General features: G+C 52.0%; 1 protein-coding gene across 1 annotated transcript; it reads right to left on the bottom strand.

The window, feature by feature from the left end:
* Positions 1-193: 193 nt before the first annotated feature.
* Positions 194-20,557, bottom strand: LOC109365395 (disintegrin and metalloproteinase domain-containing protein 9-like). Its single transcript, XM_085232597.1, has 21 exons — positions 20,467-20,557; positions 20,024-20,154; positions 19,796-19,860; positions 19,633-19,711; positions 19,440-19,516; positions 18,459-18,645; positions 17,142-17,216; positions 16,263-16,334; positions 15,347-15,516; positions 14,569-14,644; positions 12,198-12,352; positions 11,328-11,496; positions 9,742-9,831; positions 8,960-9,152; positions 7,222-7,327; positions 6,067-6,250; positions 4,970-5,047; positions 3,700-3,811; positions 2,174-2,276; positions 1,500-1,554; positions 194-214 (listed from the first exon to the last, which is right to left on the bottom strand). Exons 1-21 carry the CDS (start codon positions 20,534-20,536, stop codon positions 194-196), a joined length of 2,268 nt encoding a protein of 755 aa, XP_085088723.1. The 5' UTR covers positions 20,537-20,557.
* Positions 20,558-22,491: the final 1,934 nt, after the last annotated feature.

Consider the following 22,491-nt stretch of genomic DNA (forward strand, 5'->3'; position numbering starts at 1 on the left):
CGTGCTGCAGGTCAGTGTGAGCAGACACACGGGGAGCCCACAAGAGGATATTTACCACCATCAGAAATAGGGGGAAAAACTGTTTATTCCAGTCAATCTAACGTCGTTATTTAAAACAAAACGAAAACGAAATGGATGGGACCGGCCTGGGAAGCCCTTGGGTTCCTGCATCCTGCACAGCTCAGGAGGACTTCTATGCATCTTCTGGGCGCTCCTGAAAGACAAAATGTGATATCACTGTGGTTTATCACACCTGTTATGACATTTCTGGGGATGCTACGTCTCAAAAGATGAGCTGTACCAGAGCCCCTCCTGTCTTTGCTTCTGCTCCCTGAGCTGAGGTTTCCCACCAGCCCTGCTGTCTCAAGGCTTCCCTGCTGCTCTCCTGTCTTTAATGGCTTTTTGCATTCATCATGTTTGCAGAGATGTAGTGCAGTTGTTAAGTGTGTACCCTCAGCATCACTGCTCGATTTCATCAGCATCCCGAGACATCAGCTACAGGGGAGGTTTGGGTTGGATGTGAGGAGGAAGTTTTTCATGCGGAGGGTGGTGAGGCAGTGGAACAGGTTGCCCAAGGAGGCTGTGGATGCCCCATCCCTGCAGGCATTCAAGGCCAGGCTGGATGTGGCTCTGGGCAGCTTGGGCTGCTGGTTGGTGACCTGCACACAGCAGGGGGTTGGAGCTGGGTGAGCACTGTGCTCCTTTGCAACCCAGGCCATTCTATCAGTCTGTGATATGATATGATTCCCTGTCTGCGCCTCTGAGTTCACTTCTCTGTGAGCCACAGAGGATTTCTTCAGAAGTTATGTGTCGAGCTGAGACCACCACTGCTCTTCTTTTTGTTCTGTTTTCCAGCTCCACGCCTGTTTTCTTTTGTAACTAGAAGAGAGAGGATTTATATCTTTTTCCCAGCCAGCTTATCCGTGGGAAAGCTGGTCTGATGCAACTGCAGCAGCTTTGGTGTAGTTTGGGTGAGCTGCATTCCTGCAGCATAGCACGGCTCGCTCAGCAGCAATGGGCACTGCAGGAAAACCCCACCGCCTGAGATTGGAGCCGACCGTGGTGCCTGGCAGCCCCTGCTGGCCTCTGCCACGTCTGACTTTCATCATTTTTTGGGGGGGGGGGAGAAATCTGTCTTCAAACATAGGCAAACATTCTCATTTCTGACAAGAACTAATGCTTTGTTTGGGCTTTGTGCAGCTGCGCTGTCACACCAACGTCGGCTCTCGGAGCAGGCAGCCCGAATGCGCTTCTATTTATAGGAACCTGGTATTTTTACATTAAACTCTCTTTTGGCACAAATCGAAACAGCTTTCTGCAGGGATACTGAGAAGTATTTGTATCCTTTGGGTGCGTCCTCACCTCTCAGCTTGCACCAGCAGAACCGGAGGAGCAAGAATGGCTGGGAAAGAAGATAGATGGGAGGAAAGCAGCCAGAAGCTGCAGTTTCCAACTCCCTCCCCTTCAAGAGGTTTAATGGAGATGGGAGCACTGCTTACCAGTTCTGGAGGAGGAGTGGGGTTGTTTCTTTTGTCCCACCTCTGTTGTCGCCACCTATAAAATAAAGAGCTCAGTGACCATTGGAGAGGGGTTTTGTGCAAGATGAGATGCTGCTGTTTAAGGACAAAAGCAAAGCAGTCAGAGGATAAGGGAGCGCTTATCTTCCGTACGCTATACAGAAATCTTTCTTTTCTCAACTCTTTCCTTCATGGAAAGAAGTGAAAATCAAAGGAAGAGGTAAAGCAAGTAGGAGAAAAAAGGAAGAGCCGATTGGAAGAAGTACAAGGTTATGAAGAAAATACCCTGAAGTTACACAGCAATTTTCATTTCGGAATTTCTATGGAAAAAAATAAATGCCAGAATGGGTTAAAAACAATGAAGCTCTATCAGCCATTTCCAGGTAAGAAGCAGCAGTGAGAGAACTCTGTTCCCAGCTCGGGACATGGTTGGTTGCATTCCTCTGCATGGATAGAAACCATAGAATCTCAGAATCACTGAGGTTGGTGAACACCTCTCAGGTCCCCACGTCCAACCTCAGCCCATCGTGCCCAACCCACCACATCCCTCAGTGCCACATCCCTATGGTGCTGGGACAACCCCAGGGACGGTGACCCCAACCCTGGGCACCCCGAGAGCCTGGGGCAGGGATTGCCGGTGGCTGGAGCACTCCTACCTTCGGATGTACTCGGCAATATCGACCCTCTTGTACAGCAGGACGCCCAAAATCAGGGTGAGAAGCAGCAGCGTTCCAATAGCTTTTACCGTACCTCTGTACACTTGGAAAAGGAAACAAAGAACATCACACTCTGCGCACACAAAACGTGCTGGTTTTGCTGCCATTCCCCAGTGCACAAAGGGTCAGGAGCTCGTGTGCGCGCCCTAGGAAACCTCCCTGATAACCTCAGTGGGAGCTACCAGTGTTCTTTTCTCTCTCAGAAGCAAGCAGAAGCCGTGAGGTGTTCATCAAAGAGGGTAAAGTGATGCTAAACAGACCTGGGAACAATGAGGACCGCATTGTAAGGAGGTTGGGGACATCACACACAAGCAAGCCAGCTTCCCAGGGCGCACAGAGGAGGACACGCAGGTGAAGAAAGACCCAAACACAGCCAGAAGGGTGAGTGGTTTGAGCTGAACATTGCTGATGGTTGAGGCTCCAGTGTGTGGGGAGAGTGCGGATAAAGAAAGGCGGGAGGCTGTTTGTAGGGAAGGTGTGAAAGGCTTTGCTCCTTCCAGCACGCTGAAGAGCCAACACGGGGATACCAGCTGCAGCCTAAGCATCAGCCGTTCTCCGTGGATTGAGGAGCTCAGCACGGCCCCTGGGGTCCCTTCGTCTCCATGCAAAGTAGGTGAGATATCACAGTGATATTGGAGGAACGGCTGAGGGGAGCTATGGAGCGCTAACTGCTCCAAAGAGTTCGATTTCTGCAGTGCCAGTGGGCCCATTGCTGCTTCATTTGCCGTTTGCCTGGCCAAGCAATCAGCAGAAAGAGCTCAGAGCTCTTCATCATCATCATCAGGACCGATAGGCAGAGCGGGCCAGGGAAGGGCTTGAAAGCCGTCCGTGGTCAGGAGCTGGGGGTTGTGCAGCTCTGCTGAGTGACTGTGGTTTTGTTCATCGGCAAGTCGTTATGCCTAATAGATGGGAAGGCAGAAGAGCATCTCTCAGGGGTACGTGCCCGGAAAATATTTATTTATGCCCTGTCATCCCAGGATTGGAGCTCTGCTGGAGATGTCTATTAAGAGGAGAGGAAAATTCTCCTAAGAGGGTTCTGATGAGCTCAACAGACACTCCTCATCAGCTGCCTTAATGAACTGCGTGCTGGCTGCTTGGCCCTGGTGCTTAATGGAATCGATCTGTAGTTCCTGTGGTTGCCCTGGGAGCAGCCAGAGAGAGGGCCAGCAGGGCAAGCACCATTGCGCTGATAAAAAGGAGGCGAGATAAGAGGAAAAAAAGAGAATAAAATAGAATTAAAATAGTGGAGTAGAATAGGGTAGAGTTGAGCAGATTATAGCAGGTGGAGGAGGCCTACGAAGCTCAACTTCAATCGCATCCGGGTCTGGTGTGGCTACATAGCAAAGGGAAAAGAGATGCCTGAACCAAGGCTGGAATGATCTGAAAGCACAGGTGGAAAGAGAAAACCGTGCTGAGAGGTGGTGTGATGTGCAGAGCGGTTGCACCACACCCTGCACTATGCTCACCATAGTAAGAAGGAGGTGGTCCGCTGTCAACGCTGCCTCCATACCCTTCTGCCCTGCAGTCCGGAGGGGCCCATCCCGAATCACAGTGACAGTTGTTCTTGTTGTTGCAGACCTGAAAGAGAATGAACGTTTTACGGCATGAAAAATGCAGCAGCCATTTGGTGGCCCCGGGGGGATTGGCCTCCGGCACTTCATCTCAGGACCAGCAGAGGAGGGCAGGACGGAATCCACACCCCGAGGCAAATTTGTCACTCTCCTTTGGCAGCCACCGTGGAAATGTTTAACCTCTGTGGTGTGCAGGTGGCGGACGGGTGCCCCGGACACAGCTGTCACAAGCTGTGCGTTTGCTCTGTCGGTGACGTGAAGGCAGCAGGAGCTCCCCATCCATCCCTGCACCCTCTTGCAGTGACGATGGTCCTGCAGAGAGAGGCTACAGACACAGCAGGAGGAGCTGACAGCGCACAGAGGGTGAGAGATGGTTGCCTTTGCCTTTCTCCAGCTTAGCAGGAGTGCTTTCCGCGTGTCTCTGTCTGTTTTCATCTCGACATCAGAAAGCACTTTCGCAGCCTTTGCTGCTTGCCCTCCTTTTGTGGATGCTGTAACTGTTTTCTGCCACAACGACGCAGCGTTTCACAAATGTGTCCCAAATGAATTTGTCACCTTCGTGTGATTCGAAAGGAAGATAAAGACAGACAGAGGTGATGGCAAAACTCTCCTTTAACATCCACGCTGACACCCAGACAGATCTGCTCCTGTGCAGGGATATCTGTCTGGAAAGAGGGGCAGGTACGGGTGGCAGCATAAATAAACCCCTGTGTGAGGAAATTCTGCCAGTGTTGCTGCCTGAAACATGGGTTTTATGTAAGACTACATCGAAACGTTGTACAAAATCTGCCATTTCGGTGGCATTTGCAAGGAGAGCAATGTTACAGAATCGAGCATGCATTTTTCAGATCTCTCCAACTCTGGCTGATTTAGATTCAGCAGCACTGACAGCTGCACTGAAGGATGAAACGTTACAATGTAGAAGTCACTTTTTGCAACGTTTGTGGGAACGAAGAAGAAAAATGGCAGAGGAAGGCAATGAACACTGAGATAGAGGGCTGCGAGCTGTCGGAGCAGGATCCGGGGGGAAGTCGTGTGTGGAAACCAAAATAATGTTTGTGCTGCTGAGCCAGGAGCCATTCTGGACCTCTACGTTGCTTCGAAAGGCAAATTTACATTTCACATACTCTACCCTTCAAAGGACAGTTAGAGGTTTTCTACCTACCCCTCTGCCATGGCATTTTTTCGCTGTACAAATGCTGTTGAGAAAAGCTGCGCTGACACACGTCCTGTTGATGCATATCTGCAGGAAGAGGCAGGTTGGTGTTAGGGACGAGGTACGGTGACAGCTGTTGGGAGAGGGCACTGACTGGTGAAGTAGGATAAAATTACAGTGTCTGTTCCTTTGTTCAGGGCTTTCCATTCCCTCTCTCTAAAGGAGCGACAGGGGAAGGAATAGGAGCAAAAAAAGGAAGGTCTTTGTGTTTCAAGTCTGAGACAAACCAAAGCGGAGGCTGAAGAAACCCAACCGAGCATCACAACGCGCTACAAAAACCAGTTCTATTTCAGGAGTCATTCATTTGCTGCAAAAAAACCCAGTCGTCTGGGTGAAGTTCCCCACGTGCCTGCTCTGCTCACACCCCTCCTTCAGTACCTGCCCAAGGCCAGGGAGGACGGATGGGCTTTGGATGGACCCCTCACAACCACCCTGATCTTCATAGGTCTGCGCTCAGTGAGTAACGTGGAGCATCCTCGTACCTTCAGGAGGCACACGGATGTCTCCTCTGGGCAGGAGGAGATTTATTTTCAGCTTTTGGCCTTGCAAATGAATTGGTTTTGCGATGACTGTGGTGAGAGGCATGGGACCCATCTCTTCTGAAAGGGGAACTCTACCAAGAGCTCCTTCCCTTTGTGGAACTCAGCATGTGTGTTTTTCTCAGAAACGTTCTCTGCCATATGGTAGCAAGAAATGCTCCTTCAGTACGTCACAGCCTCGACAGGACTTTGGCATTCTGAGTGCCTCACAGGGAAGAAACGCGTCCTATTCTTGGAAGAACATTTGCAGTGCTTTTGTCTGCACAGCAAACAAAGGTTGACTTTGATTGGTTGCTTCCAAAGAAGCGGAGAATCTTTTACTTCCCTCTTCTAATGGAAAGACAGCCGTGTGCTGCCAGCAACAAAAGCTACGACCATATAGTGCTGTTTTTCAGCTGCTAAGGAGGCTTTAGCAGGAGGGGGCTGACATCAGAGGTCACGAATGTTTTCCTTAGGATGAAAATCCTTCCCTCTAATCCCTGCTCTATTCTAGCTATCTGGGGGTACCTTGTTTGTACCACACGACGTGCCGTCCTTCACCAAGCCATCGTCAGGCGTGTCGAAAGGCAGGTGGAACTCGAGCCCCCAGCAGAGCTGGTTGGTCATGAAGGTCTGCACCACGGTCTCGCCGTCTTGCCGGACTGGCACTCTTTTGATGTTAGTGCACTGCACTCTCCCACACAGGATGTTCCTGAGATGGACAGAGAGACAGACAGACAGACTGCAGGGACGTCAGAAGGCGCAGTGATCCGTGCTACTGGCTGGTATTGACACGGACCCTCCTGCCAGCTGGTGCTGGTGCCTTGGGACAGGCAGGCACAGCCCTTTGGGACCTTTCGAGAAGCTGCAGAGATGCTTCCACTTGTTGTTTTGAGCCTTGCTTTTCATACCTTTCTCCTATTTTTTTATAAAGCGTGAGAAATAATGATATTTATGCTGGGAGGATTTAGGTATCGTTCTTCCGAAGCTCATCTCTGTGGCCAAAGGTGGCAAGAGCGAAGCTCAAGTTCTGCTTGTGTAGTGCTCAGCATGAAAAGCGGAGGTAAGCTGAATGATGAATTTTCGTTCTGCTGTCTGCTCCAATGACAGCAGTGTCCAATTGTTGGTGAAACACCAAAGTGCAAGCGTGAAGAAAGGCAAGGTAGGCAAAGAACCATCGAATGGCTTGAGTTGGAAGGACCTTGAAGATCATCTGCTTCCAACCCCTCGCTGTGGGCAGAGGTAACACCCACTAACTGTGCATAGGGAAAATCCCCAAGGTAGGCAAACCTCCTTGGTCTCAAACCATCATCCCAATCAAATCCCACAGGACAGGGATGGGAAGGAGAGTTTGGAGAGTGGTGTGCTGCAAGGCACAGCGCTGTGCATGACAGTGTCCTCTCTAGAGGTGTCCTTCCAGATGTGCTTTCGGGACATACCGACTGATGGCAGCTGCAAATGGTGGCAGTGCTGAAAGGAAATAGCACTAAAGGCGGAAAAATAAAAAGGGGGGTTGGAGAACAACGTATCAAACAGAAAAGGAAAACGCGGCCCGGCCAGTTGGCGGGATGACCTCTTGGAGAAGGAAAGCTGGCAACCTATTGTGCCCAAACCCCAACAACAAATCAGGCTGAATATCTCTCAGAAAAAGGGTCCGAGTGCCTCTGCTACCGCACTGCTCACCCCTCCAGGCACTTGGTGTAGTGGGTGCCGTTCCAGCCGCAGTTCCCACTGCGGTCCCCTCGGAGGTTCACGTCCCTGAAGCAGCTCAGCGGGGCACGGTGGGCGGCTGCGGAGTGGGAGAAAGGAGGAGATTGTTGTGGTGAGGCAACTGCTGATGGTTTTTGTGGGTGTTCTAAATGGCCCCATGTATTTTATGGATTCTTTTTTTTTTTTGTCTTGTTTTCCTCTTTTTGACTGTAATGAAGTGGCTACGTGGAGAGATTTGCTACAAGAGAAAAATCGATGGTCAGAGAATGGACCATGCTCATTTGTCCGGAATAATCCGGTGTGGAAGATTGGAATAAAGACTGTAAATCTCTCCAAAGCCTACTTCTTTTCTTTCTTTCTTTCTTTCTTTCTTTTTCTTTTTTTTCATTAAAACAAACGTGCCAGTGCATCTTAGATTTACCCTGAAACCAGAATCCCTACCGTTATGCTCTGTATTAACAGTAAGGATTCTTGTCAGACGTCAGAAACAACTCCCAGAGTTGGGCTTCAGCAAGACAGAACCACTTCCAACCCAGGGAACCCCCCAGTTTTTTTCAGAACATCCTCATATTCTCCAAGCGTTGCCTATATCATGACAAACACTGCTGCCTTCGTGTGCAGGGGTTACAGCTCTGCAGATTCCAAACTTCTTGTAGATGTGGTAGAGCACGTAGGAATGTGGTTTTATTTGCAGATTCGTGCTCATAATGAAACCTACAGCTCGAGTCCTGGTGGTCATTGCTGCCGTCAGTGAGGAGGAAGTGCAGAGTACATCTGCTGTGCCATGGCCTTGGGACGGCACTTGGGGAAGTTGGGTACTTCCTGCAGAACTGAGATAGCCTCAAAGAGGCTGTGGGCAGGCATTACGCTTCAAGTTAAAACTTGGAGGAAATGTAGATGCACAAATGCAGAGTGCTGCTGTTTTCAACTGCATAAGAGGGGTTTCGGTGACTGTTTTCATCGTGCATTTATTTCTGGTTCTTCTCTAGTGAGAAGTGCCATTCCCTTGTCCCACTGAGTGTGAGATGGACCTGAACAGCACTGCAACAGCTAACGCCTGAGGAAACCACATTTCTGCTGCCCTAACTATTGTAAATATGTATTTTATACTGCCTTTAAATACATGTTGTTTTAAACATACAGTTGTGTAGCTACTGCTATAAAATCCTGGGGCGTTTCAAAAGTATTCTGTAATAATTCCCTCTTATCTCCTCTCCCCCAGGTGCTCAGCCCCAGGGCGCTCAGCCTGTCCCCACCAGGAGCTGCTCCACCATCTCTGCACCCTCACTGGGCTCTCCCCAGCAGTTCCCTTTCTGCCTGGAGCTGGGGAGCCCAGCACTGGGTGCAGTGCTTCAGGAGTGCCCCCCCAGAGCAGAGCGGAGGGAAGGAGCACCTCCCTGCCCTGCTGCCCACGCTCTGTGCACCTCAGCTGGTCTTCTTGGCCACCAGGGCACACTGCTGCCTCACGGTCAGCTGTTGGTCAACTGTTGGCCAACTGTTGGCCAACCAGGACATCATTGGCTCTCTCGGCCATGGGGGCTGCCTCATGATCACCCTGCTGATCACCAGGACCCTCAGGTCCTTCTCGGCAGAGCTCCTTTCTAGCAGGTCAGCCCAAGCCCATACTGATGCCTAAATGATGAAGCATTTCTAAGGCGAGAGCTAATTCCACATGGGATGATTTGCTGATTCCTTATGTCGATTATCTTGCCTTTGCCAAACAAAGCCTTGCACTGCGCCTCGTGGCTGTGGCACTGCCCTTCGTAGCAGTGGTTGTTGTTGCCACATGGAGTTCCATCTTGCTTAAACAAATCCACAGGGCAGCTGGCTGAGTTGCCATTGCAGTACTCTGGCAGATCACACTCGCTCTGGTATGCTCTGCAGATTTTTCCTGCTGGTTGAAACTGTGGAAAGGAAAGGGAAAGGGAAAGGGAAAGGGAAAGGGAAGAAGGGAAAGGGAAAGGGAAAGGGAAAGGGAAAGGGAAAGGGAAAGGGAAAAGGGAAGGGAAGGGAAGGGAAGGGAAGGGAAGGGAAGGGAAGGGAAGGAAAGGAAGGGAAGAGGAAAGGAAAGGAAAGGAAAGGAAAAGGAAAGGAAAGGAAAGGAAAGGAAAGGAAAGGAAAGGAAAGGAAAGGAAAGGAAAGGAAAGGAAAGGAAAGGAAAGGAAAGGAAAGGAAAGGAAAGGAAAGGAAAGGAAAGGAAAGGAAAGGAAAGGAAAGGAAAGGAAAGGAGAGGGAGGGGAGGGAGGGGAGGGGAGGGGAGGGGAGGGGGAGGGGAGGGGAGGGGAGGGGAGGGGAGGGGAGGGGGAGGGGAGGGAGAGGGGAGGGGAGGGAAGGGAGGAAGGGAAGGGGGAAGGGAAGGGAAGGGAAGGGAAGGGAAGGGAAGGGAAGGGAAGGGAAGGGAAGGGAAGGGAAGGGAAGGGAAGGGAAGGGAAAAAGCAAACATTGGTTCCCCTGCATTGTGAATGCAGAGGCAGTGCTCGTGCCGTGGCTCACCCGACACTTGCGGCAGCATTCTCCTCTGTAGCAGGAAGCTCCTGGGGCGAGCATGCAGTTGGAGAAGCAGCATCCTTCCTTGAGGCATGCCTGGAAGTAAACCACGCCAGAAGACTGTGGCATTAGTTTCTTGTCAGGACGCCTTCTCCAGCATAAAGGATCATATAATCAAAGGAATTCGTGGGAAGGAGAAGCCTGCTCTTTTCTGCTGCACTTCAAGCATTGGCTTTCTGGAGTTCTCTGGCACAGGGAAGGACACCTCGTGTCAACACTTCTGATACAATTCCCATTTTTCTCTCGAGATGAACACTTCCATCTCATCTCTGCACACTGCACAGGGATGCTCTAAGAATAGGTGCTTTGGAAACCCCTCTGAGCAGACAGGAGAGCTCATTCTCCCTTTCTGTCATTTTTCCCTTCTTTTGTCCTTTCCTTCTTTCCCTTTTTCAACTCTTCCAGCTATAATTCACCTTAAAATCCCAAATTCTCCAAATCCTTGTTGATGTCAGAGCTGATGGACTCCGTTATCTTAGTGGACTTTTCCAACCTTAATGGTTCCATGATTCTGTGACCCTGAACTTTGTCCCATAAACAAAGTTAACGAGTTGATTTGAAGGATACCTGGTGTATCCTTAAAAACATCTTCTCTTTAGCTCTCCTTACATAGCAATGGCTTTTTAACTTAAGGAGGGGATTCAGAAACAGTAATGGGTTATTACACAGGTACGCAAACCCAGAGGAAGATGGAATAATGGGGCTTTTGCAAAGACCACAGCTCCCAAATTGCTGGCAGAGAACAAGACTTTGGGTCACCTGGAGAGACCAGACATGTAATCTGTTGTTTTAGAGGGAAGGTAGGATGTTGTTAAGACTTTTTGTGGGACGTTTTGGGGGCATTCTGAAGGGGTGGCTTGGAGGAAAGACCAACGGTGGAGAGAAGTGAAGGTGGATTAGGGCAGAACAAGCGTGGGAGGTGGAAAACAGATGGAAAGGAGCTGTAATGGAAGGAAGCTCGTGGTTGGCATGCTTGAACCCATGTCTGATGGAGAAGAGCTCCGGGAGCAGCCACCAGGGCTCTGGGGGCAGGAGTTGGCTTTTCCTGGAGTGGGCCCCTTAGCAGTGAGGTGCAGGGTGTTCTGCCTATGCCTACATCTAGTAGACGTGCAAACCACTCTATGGGGACACGTCAGGGTGAAGGCTGCATTTTGATTAAGTGGCACAACTGGCAGTTCCACGGTTCCTGTGTGAGTTTTTGCTGGCAAATTCAGCCTTGCTGAAGTGTTGCAACGGCACGGGTTGCAGCAGTGGAGATGCACCGAGGTGCTCTCAGAAGCACTTCTTCCATTGACTTTAGCATAAATACAATAGAAAACAGAGAACAGAGACAGAAAAGCTCTTATTTTGTAGGCAGGAAGATGGCGAGTGGTAATAATCTGCCTGTGCATAGAGCAGCTTGGATGCAAAGACGTGTCCTTTCTGCAGAGCCCCCCGGAAAGCCTGTCTGAAAACCCTCATTTTGGTGATCACTACAGCTTTACCAACGCCATTCTGCCGTGCAGATTGTGGTGAAACACTGAACTGCTCACCTTGTCGCTGCCACAGTCACATTCTTCTCCTCTATCCAGGACGCCGTTGCCACAGAGTTTGAAAAGGGATGGTTTTAAGGGCGGTATGTTGAGCAGGCAAGGTTTGTTTTTTCGTATTACTTCCTCGTAATATTCCTTCAGAGTGCAGTTACTGAATGCCAAGCAAGATCTGCAAGAAAAAAAAAAAATGATTATATGTACAACCATACCACATATATATACTTGGTGGACTCAAAGAGGTTGCTATTCCAATGAATGATGGTGAAAGCTGAAGGAGCAGAGGGTCGTGAAATGCAGTTCCCCAACTTGCTGAGGTCTTTACCCCATCCTAAGCAGAAGCAGGACTGCTGATGACTCCCTCTGAAATGCATTTCGGGTAATTTTAGTTAATTAGTGGAACGATTTTTCTTCATTATGGTCCTGCAACAAGAGAGAGGGTGGAAGGAGCATCTCCTGCCACGTGCAAGGTGACTTTCTGGAAGATGTAAATATGTAGATGTAGTACTGAGGGCTGTGGTTTGGTGGGGTTATATTGGTGGTGGGTGGATGGTTGGACTGGATGATCTTGGAGATGTTTTCCACCCTTGGTGATTCTGTGGTTCTAAGATACTCAGCCAGCTGTGAGCCAGCAGCAAGCAGCACTTGGAGAAAGCAGGTGGAAAATGAACAGACAGTTATTGCATCACCAACGGAAGCCAAGAAGAGGAGTTTGCTGTGGTTGTGTGTCTCACGGAGAGCTGGGATCTCCTGTCTTATCTACAGCAGCCACACGCCCCTGCAGAACCCCGGCAGGCACTCGAAGGTGGGCAGCAGAAGGCAAGCGCCCAAATCCCACCCAAAGCAATGGAGGGAGAGCCAGGCTTCACTCACCCTGGGTATGATCCCATGATGCATCCCCTGTGGGTGCAGTTGCAGTCACAGGATCTGTGCTGAAATTGTTTCCCGTCGTCATGGTTGAAGCCCAAGCTGTGGCCGATCATGTGCGCCAGGGTTATCATGTTTTGGGCAGTGTCCTGGCCAGAGAACTGCAGGAGAACAAACACAAGTCCGTGCCTTCTTGAGCAGGGGGTGTGGGTGCAGAGATGCTCAGAGACAGGCTTCCAGCAATGCGAAATTTGTGCCAACTGGGAACTCTTCTCCAAATGAGGGGTCAGCTGTCGGCACAGACTGCCCAGGGGGTGGTGGGGGCATCTTCCCTGGAGATGTGGCATTGAGGGACTGAGTGGACAACGGAGATGTGGCACTGAGGGGCTGTGGATCACAGAGATGTGGCACTGAGGGGCTGTGGATCACAGAGATGTGGCACTGAGGGCTGTGGATCACAGAGATGTGGCACTGAGGGGTGTGGATCACAGAGATGTGGCACTGAGGGGCTGTGGATCACAGAGATGTGGCACTGAGGGGTGTGGATCACAGAGATGTGGCACTGAGGGGTGTGGATCACAGAGATGTGGCACTGAGGGCTGTGGATCACGGAGATGTGGCACTGAGGGGCTGTGGATCACAGAGATGTGGCACTGAGGGGCTGTGGATCACAGAGATGTGGCACTGAGGGCTGTGGATCACAGAGATGTGGCACTGAGGGGTGTGGATCACAGAGATGTGGCACTGAGGGGTGTGGATCACAGAGATGTGGCACTGAGGGGTGTGGATCACAGAGATGTGGCACTGAGGGCTGTGGATCACAGAGATGTGGCACTGAGGGGTGTGGATCACAGAGATGTGGCACTGAGGGGCTGTGGATCACAGAGATGTGGCACTGAGGGGCTGTGGATCACAGAGATGTGGCACTGAGGGGTGTGGATCACAGAGATGTGGCACTGAGGGCTGTGGATCACAGAGATGTGGCACTGAGGGGCTGTGGATCACAGAGATGTGGCACTGAGGGCTGTGGATCACAGAGATGTGGCACTGAGGGGTGTGGATCACAGAGATGTGGCACTGAGGGGTGTGGATCACAGAGATGTGGCACTGAGGGGCTGTGGATCACAGAGATGTGGCACTGAGGGGCTGTGGATCACAGAGATGTGGCACTGAGGGGCTGTGGATCACAGAGATGTGGCACTGAGGGGTGTGGATCACAGAGATGTGGCACTGAGGGGCTGTGGATCACAGAGATGTGGCACTGAGGGGCTGTGGATCACAGAGATGTGGCACTGAGGGGCTGTGGATCACAGAGATGTGGCACTGAGGGGTGTGGATCACAGAGATGTGGCACTGAGGGGCTGTGGATCACGGAGATGTGGCACTGAGGGCTGTGGATCACAGAGATGTGGCACTGAGGGGTGTGGATCACAGAGATGTGGCACTGAGGGGTGTGGATCACAGAGATGTGGCACTGAGGGGCTGTGGATCACAGAGATGTGGCACTGAGGGGTGTGGATCACGGAGATGTGGCACTGAGGGGTGTGGATCACGGAGATGTGGCACTGAGGGGCTGTGGATCACAGAGATGTGGCACTGAGGGCTGTGGATCACAGAGATGTGGCACTGAGGGGTGTGGATCACAGAGATGTGGCACTGAGGGGTGTGGATCACAGAGATGTGGCACTGAGGGGCTGTGGATCACAGAGATGTGGCACTGAGGGTGTGGATCACAGAGATGTGGCACTGAGGGATGTGGATCACAGAGATGTGGCACTGAGGGGCTGTGGATCACAGAGATGTGGCACTGAGGGGTGTGGATCACAGAGATGTGGCACTGAGGGGCTGTGGATCACAGAGATGTGGCACTGAGGGGCTGTGGATCACAGAGATGTGGCACTGAGGGGCTGTGGATCACAGAGATGTGGCACTGAGGGGCTGTGGATCACAGAGATGTGGCACTGAGGGCTGTGGATCACAGAGATGTGGCACTGAGGGGTGTGGATCACAGAGATGTGGCACTGAGGGGCTGTGGATCACAGAGATGTGGCACTGAGGGGCTGTGGATCACAGAGATGTGGCACTGAGGGGCTGTGGATCACAGAGATGTGGCACTGAGGGGCTGTGGATCACAGAGATGTGGCACTGAGGGGCTGTGGATCACGGAGATGTGGCACTGAGGGGCTGTGGATCACGGAGATGTGGCACTGATGAACGTGATTTAGTGGCAATGATGGGTTGGGGTTGAGGATGGGGATCTTGGAGATCTTTTCCAACCTGAATGATTCCATGATTTGATCCTTGTTTAAAATTGTAAGTACTATATAGGAGTATGGCTTACAGGGGGAATATTATGGTCTGTGAGGTCTCTCCTTACCGAAACGACGCCGACGGAGTTGGGCTGGCACATCATCCCCTTCCAGGTAAAGCCCCACTCCTTGTAGTGCTCACCACTGCAGCAGAGAGGTTTGGGCATTAGAGAAACTGTAAATTAATCACAGCAACAGGATGCATTGCTGGGGCTACAGCTGGAAAACAACAGCTGCAGGTAGCAAGGATCTTCTTTCTGAAAGCAAAATCCATGGGCATCCTTTCAGCTTCATGCCAGCACCTTGGGCTGGCTGCGTGGCTTCCCTTCCCTGCTGGATAAACACGGGTACATACACAGCACGTGTCTTAATATGATTTCTTTCCTTGCAAAAAGAAGTCAAAACGGGAGCAAAATAAGAGGTCTTAAAAAAAGCAAACGAAGTAAGTGTTTAAACAGCTTGCAGGCTGAGCTCTGACTCCCCCATCCAAAGCTTTAATTCAAATATTGGGTTGTAAACCTCCTGAGAATGGGTTAGCGAGTCTAAAAAATGAATGGCCAGTCTACCTATGAGATTATAATAATTCAGTTACGGACAGCTGTATTGAAATTGGAAGAAAGATGTACGCTATGTGTACATATCTGTGGGAAGCCATAAAAGAGGACAAGGAAAAGGAGGAGCAACATAATTAAAATCCTCTCTGTACCAATTTACATGACAAATGCGTGCTGATTAATAGCATGGGCTAAGCTGGAAAATCTTCTCTTGTAAGATACCACCAGGACAAAAGGCCGATTAGCATGAGCAGGGAGGAATTAGGAAGGTTGGGGAGGAAGCCATCCTTACAGCAGCATCTCCACGTGGTCGTAGCCGAGGCGATCTGCAGCATCCTGCTGGCACCAGCTGCTGAAGGACCGCAGTGTCTGGGACAGGCTCTGCCTGGCCGCAACCTGGTCCTTTGTGGTCCACATCTCCACCGCGCTGAGGACGACCTGCAGCTTCATGCTCCTGTAGACCTGCGGGTGGCAAGGGCTTGGGTTGGTTGGGAGGAAGCGGCCTCAAGTTGCACCAGGGGACGGTGAGGGTGGAGGTTTGGAAGAAGTTCACCCTAGAGAGGGCCGCTGAGCGTTGGGATGGGCTGCTCGGGGAGGTGGGCGCATCCCCAGCTCTGGAGGTGTTTGGGATGTGGCACCAAGGGACGTGGTTTGGTGCTGGGATTTGGTAGGTCGTCGTGATGGTTGGGCTGGGTGATCCGGGAGGTCTTGGCCAACAGCTCTGTGCTGTGCGATCCCATCATCCTGCCTCCTGCCTCTCTCTGGAACTCATTCAGGAGCCAAGCTCCAGAGCCAAGTGCTGGTGGCTGAGCGCTGTGTTTGTTTTCCTGCATTATGGTAATGCAAGAGGGCTTTCTGCCTAGCTGGGAGTGACTGAGCTTGTGGCTGCCGCCCCAGTGCCCCATCAATGTTCTTTCCGAAGGTTCAAAGCAAGATAATGAAGAGAGAGGGAGAATATAATGAGCTACCAGGAAGCATTTAGCACTGATAATGCATATTCCATCAAGCAGCTTGAAGGGGATAATTTCAAAATTATCTCTCAATTGGCTTCACTCACACTTGAAGCAATTTTTTAGCCGTGGAATTGGGTTTTACATCATTCAGGAGCTCATTGCTGCCTGGCAGTGTTTGCAGACACAGCAGCCATCCCCTCCCCAGGCTCCTGGCTTGGCACCGAGCGCTGCTGGCATTCTCCCATGGGAACTCACCGTGTTCAGGACGTTGCTGATGGAAATGAAGAGGTGCAGCATCAGGGTCTCGTTTTGTCTGTTGGCTTTGAACTGGAAGGGCAGAAGGGACGAGTTACGGCCTCGGGGTGCAAACAGGAAGCCCCACAGATCCCCTCAGCTGCTTCCCAGCCGCGCGGATGTGCAAAGATGCATTAAATACGGCACGAAGGGACGCAGGCCTGGATCAGAAAGTAACCACACGGGAAGGATGTGAGCTGGTGGTGCAGTGCACAGCTGCCCAGGGACGGGGAGGTCACCGTCCCTGGGGAACCATGGGGATGTGCCACTGAGGGATGTGATGGGATGGGTTGGGCTTGGGGATCTTGGAGGTCTTTTCCAGTCTTTATGATTCTACGACCCACAGGGTGGGGTTTGCCACCCCACTGAGGCCCTGTTGTTTCGGGAAGATGGCTTTTGGCATAGACAGGAACCTGCTCATTCAGTGAGACGATGCAGGGAAAGGTGTTGCTTGCTTGCAATAGCCTCTGTTAAACAAAGCCCTTTCCGGGACCTGCATTCCCTTAGGACTGTTTGACACATCCTTCCGTTCAAATACGTATGAGTGTCGTTCTCAAACGCTCAGCCGATCCCAGAAAGCACCGCTCAGATCTGCCCCTGAGCACGTTGCAGCAGCCAGTCCCCAACGCTTGTTTTAAAACCATTTCTTCTCTCTCAGCCTCTGCTTACAGCATTGCACGCTGCCTAAAGAAGTGCTTGGATTTGCTGCTCGTGAATGATGGGCTCTTCTCTAAAGACAGTGGGGCACTGCCTGCCCTGTTTTCAGAGGAAGTGTTCAGTGCCTCTGACACAACACAACGGCCGTAGCGAAGTACCACGGCGTTGGCACCTGGCGCTCACCAGCTCCTTGTTGGTGATCAGAGCTAATTCCAGGTATCTGGTGGGCATGGGCAGGATCTCGAGACCGGGCACCTCCTGCAAGAGGGAACAAATGACACAAATCACGTATCAGGGGCTGCCCAGGGCTCCGAAGTTTTGCAGACCCAAGGTGCAGGGTTTCCCTGGTGATCAGAGCACAAGAACACAGAGACTACGTGATAGAGAAGGAAAAACATTAATGAGTGCAATGAGTAATCAGGGACAGAACAGAGAGATTCAGAGGCAGAATATGGTTACAGATTGGGTGTCATTGCTCATGCTCAACTTTTGCGTGATTTTCCTATCGCTCAGACCGTGAAATGCAGCACCAAAAAGCTGATCTGCACCTGAGCTCTGCCCATCAAACAGCAGGAGGCCAGCAGCTCCTTGCTGTGAGACTCCAAGTGCTCCTGGACTGAAGCTCCAGGCACTGGAAAGGCACTGGAATGGCTCTTGCTTTGTTCTGTTTGGCTCTGAAGTCCCCAGAGCATCAACATATCACAGCAGTGGGAGCCCACCGATGGCAGGTGCTCAGCCTTGGGCTTCCACATTTTGTACATTAATTGCTGACAGCAATTGGTTGATGCGCGATCTTCCACGCGTGGTGTAGAATCGCAGCATCATCCATGTTGCAAAGGACCTTCAATGCCATCCAGTCCAACACCAGCCTTGATGGCAGCAGCATCCCACCTCTGCAAAGTGTCACCTCACCACTAAGCCCAGGATGGCATTTTTGGGTTCAAAGCTTTGCTGTTGGGAGGCGAAAAGTCCTCGTAGGTGTTCCGGAGTGCTGCTGTGTGATCTGCAGGGTTCGAATGCAATCAAAGCACTGGAATGTTTCGCTCCTGGTTTCTTGCCCCAAATGCAATCGCAACGTGCTGGCATTGGCCAGACTGGAGCTGTCAGCAGTCCCTGCTCACAGGTACAGGAATGACACTGTATCTCAGCTCTCCTGACACAAGGGACAGCGATGACAAACGTCCTCACCAGACCCAGAAGCACTGGGGGCAGAAGCAAACAATTGCTTTTTTTTCTTCTGAAAACGAGCACTTGGGCAATATCCCATATCCCAAGATGTAGAACGAACCGATTTCCTCTGAGAAACATAGAATGGATGTTTCTGACCGGCAGAGAAGTGGCAGATGTGTGTGTGCTGGCAGCACTGGAGCTTTTCCCGTGTAATGTGAGCAAAGCGGGGCAGTGCAGCACTCCCTGATGCCCATAAAACCCAACCTTTAACGTAACCCGCGTGCGCTGAACGCTGCGTGATGCTGAGTCAAGCAGACAGAGTGCCCGTACCTCTATGCTGAGGATTTCCCTGCTCCCATTGGTGTGGTCTCCATCCTTGGCTGGGTGTTCCGTGGGCAGTTGGCAGGGTGGGACCCAGCCCTCTGCTGGTTCTGTGCGATAGATGAGGTGCTGGAACGTGGAGGAGTTCTGCACCGGCTGCACCTCGTACTGCAGGTCCCCGATCTGCAGAATTCCTCTGGGTGTTCAGACAGAGAGAGGTGAGAAGCTTGGCTTCTGAAATCGGTTAGTAAAGGGAAGAAGACGCCAAGTGCTGGAAGGGTGGGCCGTCCCGAGGGCTTGGGCCATCAAACAGAAACCCCGACGGTCCATACTCTGTATGTTTGGGAAGGGTGGAGTGAGAAAAATGTCCTTTCTAGCACTGAAAGGAGGTTGTAGCCAGGGGGAGGTCGGCCTCTGCTCGCAGGTAACAGCAATAGGGTGAGAGGTGATGGTCAGGTTGGGTATTAGGGATAATTTCTTCTCCAAAGAGTGCTGATGCACTGATACGTCTGCCCAGGGAGTCGGGGGGTCACCATCCCTGGGGGCGTTCAGAACCATGGGGATGTGGGGTTGAGGGATGGGGTCATTGGTGGTGATGGGTTGGGGATCTTGGAGGTCTTCTCCAACCTGAACGATTCTGTGATTCGATGATTCTATGAACCTGTAGGCAGGGATCCAGTAAGAAGATACAAAGAGTGCCATGCCCAGCGTTTGGGGGATATGAGATGTCCTTGAAAGAGCAATCAAAGCTTTGGGGAAGGGTTAAAAAACTGCAAATGAAGGCTATACATTGCTCAGAGAATCATGGAATCGTGGAATAGCCTGACTTGGAAGGGGCACATAAGGATCATCAAGTCCACCTCCTAGGGGGGATCCGTCTTCAGGCTGCTTATTTCCACACCAGTGCCGTGATGTGGCTAAGCAGGATCCTTCTGCAGATACATTTACATCTTAAAAATCCACCATGCATTGCTCAGTGCACGGCCCTACCTGATCCCATAGCAGGTGCTGAGGGCCACGATGGAGCCTGGCGACCCTTCCACGAAGCCCTCGTAGAAGCAGTCATCCTGCAAGGTACAGGTCAGCTGAGAAATGCATCCATAAAGGGAGACGTGAAAATCACAGTGTCGAGTCTTTGATGAATTGAGGGGGGATTTTTTGGGGTTCCTCAATTTTCCTGCACCTGGATGTAGGGGAACTCGGTGATCAGCTCTCCCCTGGCACCGTATGTGTAAACCGGGAGGTCCTTGGCTACCAGATTTCTGTGAAGCAAAGCAGAAATTCAGGCTGACCCCATAGGGGACCCACTTGGAGGTGGCAGGGGAGGAGCCGAGGCAGAGCCTTACTTTGCTCGAGTCAGATGGACGACGTGGTAGCTTCCCTCTGCCGTGATTAAATAGGCCACGTCGTCCTGAAACACCCAAAGCACGGCGTGTTCGCCTCACTTCATTCCAACCATCTCCCCTTGAGGAAACCCCATCTGGAGGTCGGTTTGGATCTGCCCCTCTTTTTGGAGCTGGAGGCATCCCAGCTCTGAAATATGCTCCCCAACATCACTCCCCAAAGCTCCTGACCTGCACGGCTGCCTCGTGCCTCAGCTCCAGCTGCCTCGGCACCATCACTTCGGAGTAGATGACCCTCGATGCTCCACTAAAGCCTGGAAGAGGTTCTGCATTGGGGACCAGGGTGGGAAGCATTCCCCCCCAGTTCCACGCAGGAGAAGGATTTTGAGGGGATCTCAATAAATGTAGCAATGTCATATTTAAATTTACAGGTTCTTCGGTGAGAGGTGTGGAAGAGGTGGGTTCAGCATCTCTTTTCTCTGCTGAAACCGACTTCTAATGAAGTGTAAGATAGGAGAATCCCCACTTAGAGATCTCTTTATTTAAACTGGGAGGAATGGGCAATTGACAGAATTTCAAGGTGCTCAGCCCTGTGTGCACAACTCCTGCTTGTATCCCCCAGCCCACATCCCTCAGCCCACCTGCCACATCCCCCTCCCACACCCCTGTCCTACCTGTGCAGAGGGTCAGGATCAGTGCCACGACCCCTGTGCCCCCCAGGGTTGGGCACTGCCTCATCCCCATCTTTGTGACCCTGGCAGCCTGGTGAGCCCTGTTGGGGATGCAGTGTCACCCAGATGCTCTCCCCAGTGCCCCCAGCTCCCTGTTGGCCCCAAGCCCCCACTGTCACCATCACCCACATCCACCCCCACACCCCACCAGCAGCCCAGTGAGGTATCCTGCCCCACCTGGACCTGTTCCACTCTTACCCCACTGCCTCACAGCCTTACCCTACCATCCTCCAACTGCCATCTGGGCTCCATCCACCACCTTCCAATGACCTGGAGCCCCTCCACCTGCCTCCTGATCCCATCTCCATTCCATCCCATCCCCAATCCCATCCCCAATCTCATCCCCATCCCATCCCCAATCCCATCCCCAATCTCATCCCCATCCCATCCCCAATCTCATCCCCAATCTCATCCCCATCCCATCCCCAATCCCATCCCCAATCTTATCCCCAACCCATTCCCAATCTCATCCCCAATCTCATCCCACCAAACCCATCCCATCCCATCCCATCCCATCCCATCCCATCCCCAATCTCATCCCCATCCATCCCCATCCCATCCCCAATCTCATCCCCATCCCATCCCATCCCATCCCCAATCTCATCCCAATCTCATCCCCATCCCATCCCCAATCTCATCCCCATCCCATCCATCCCATCCCATCCCCAATCTCATCCCCATCCCATCCCATCCCATCCATCCCATCCCATCCCATCCCAATCTCATCCCATCCCATCCCATCCCATCCCATCCCATCCCCAATCTCATCCCCATCCCATCCCATCCCATCCCAATCTCATCCCCATCCCATCCCAATCCCATCCCCATCCCATCCCCAATCTCATCCCCATCCCATCCCATCCCATCCCCAATCTCATCCCCATCCCATCCCATCCCATCCCCAATCTCATCCCCATCCCATCCCATCTCATCCCCAATCTCATCCCCATCCCATCCCATCCCATCCCCATCCCCTCCCATCCCATCCCCATCCCATCCCCAATCTCATCCCCATCCCATCCCATCCCATCCCATCCCATCCCATCCCATCCCATCCCATCCCATCCCATCCCATCCATCCATCTCCATCCCACCTTCCTCCCATCCCTGTCACTCTTCCAACTGTCACCTTGGCCTGTTCCAGCACCTCCTCCTTCTCCCTTCTTACCTCCAACTGTCACCATCCCTCCTCCACCTGCCATCCTATCCCATACCACCCCATCTCACCCACCCCATCCCTCCCCATTCCACCCCATCCCTCCCCATTCCACCCCATCCCTCCCCATTCCACCCCATCCCACCCCATCCCCTCCCCACACCTCTCCCCATTTCACCCCTGCTCCAACTGCCACCTGTACCCCTTCTGCCCCCCCCTCACTGTCCGTTCCCACCTCCAACTGCCACCTCTCTCCCTCCTCACCCTGTCCCACCCACCTCTGCCCCACAAGTGCTTTCCTTCTCCCTGCAGCCCATAACCTCCTGAGTTCCTGGGGCTGTTTATGCCCAAATTGTAACCGTTGATGCAGGAAATGCTGCATTTTATGCGTTCATCCTCATCTCCCATCCCTCTGTCCTCCCAGGGACGTGGGACCGGACGGGCACGGCTGAACGGGGTGCAGCCCCTCTGCTGCCCATGGGGAGAATGGATTACAGCAAAAATGGGAAGATGGATGATGTAATCCTTCTGGGGTTTCAGTGAAGCTTTCAATACCGTTCCTCTCAATATTCTTTGGGTTAAAAGGTCTGGTTGGCAAAACCAGAAGGCGGTGGGTGGATGGTTGGCTGATGGATTGGGATCAGAGGGTGATGGCCAATGGGTTCCATCATGCTGGGGACCAGTCACGAGCGAGGTTGTGCAGGATCCATTTCAGGGCCAGTTCCCTAATGTTTTCATCCACGACCCGGATGTGGGGTCTGAGGTCATATTCAATAAATTTGTGGGGGACACTGAAGTGGGAGAAGTGATTG

The sequence above is a fragment of the Meleagris gallopavo genome, chromosome 1 (genome assembly GCF_905368555.1).
Source record: "Meleagris gallopavo chromosome 1, MGAL_WU_HG_1.1, whole genome shotgun sequence".
Lineage (NCBI taxonomy): Eukaryota > Metazoa > Chordata > Aves > Galliformes > Phasianidae > Meleagris > Meleagris gallopavo.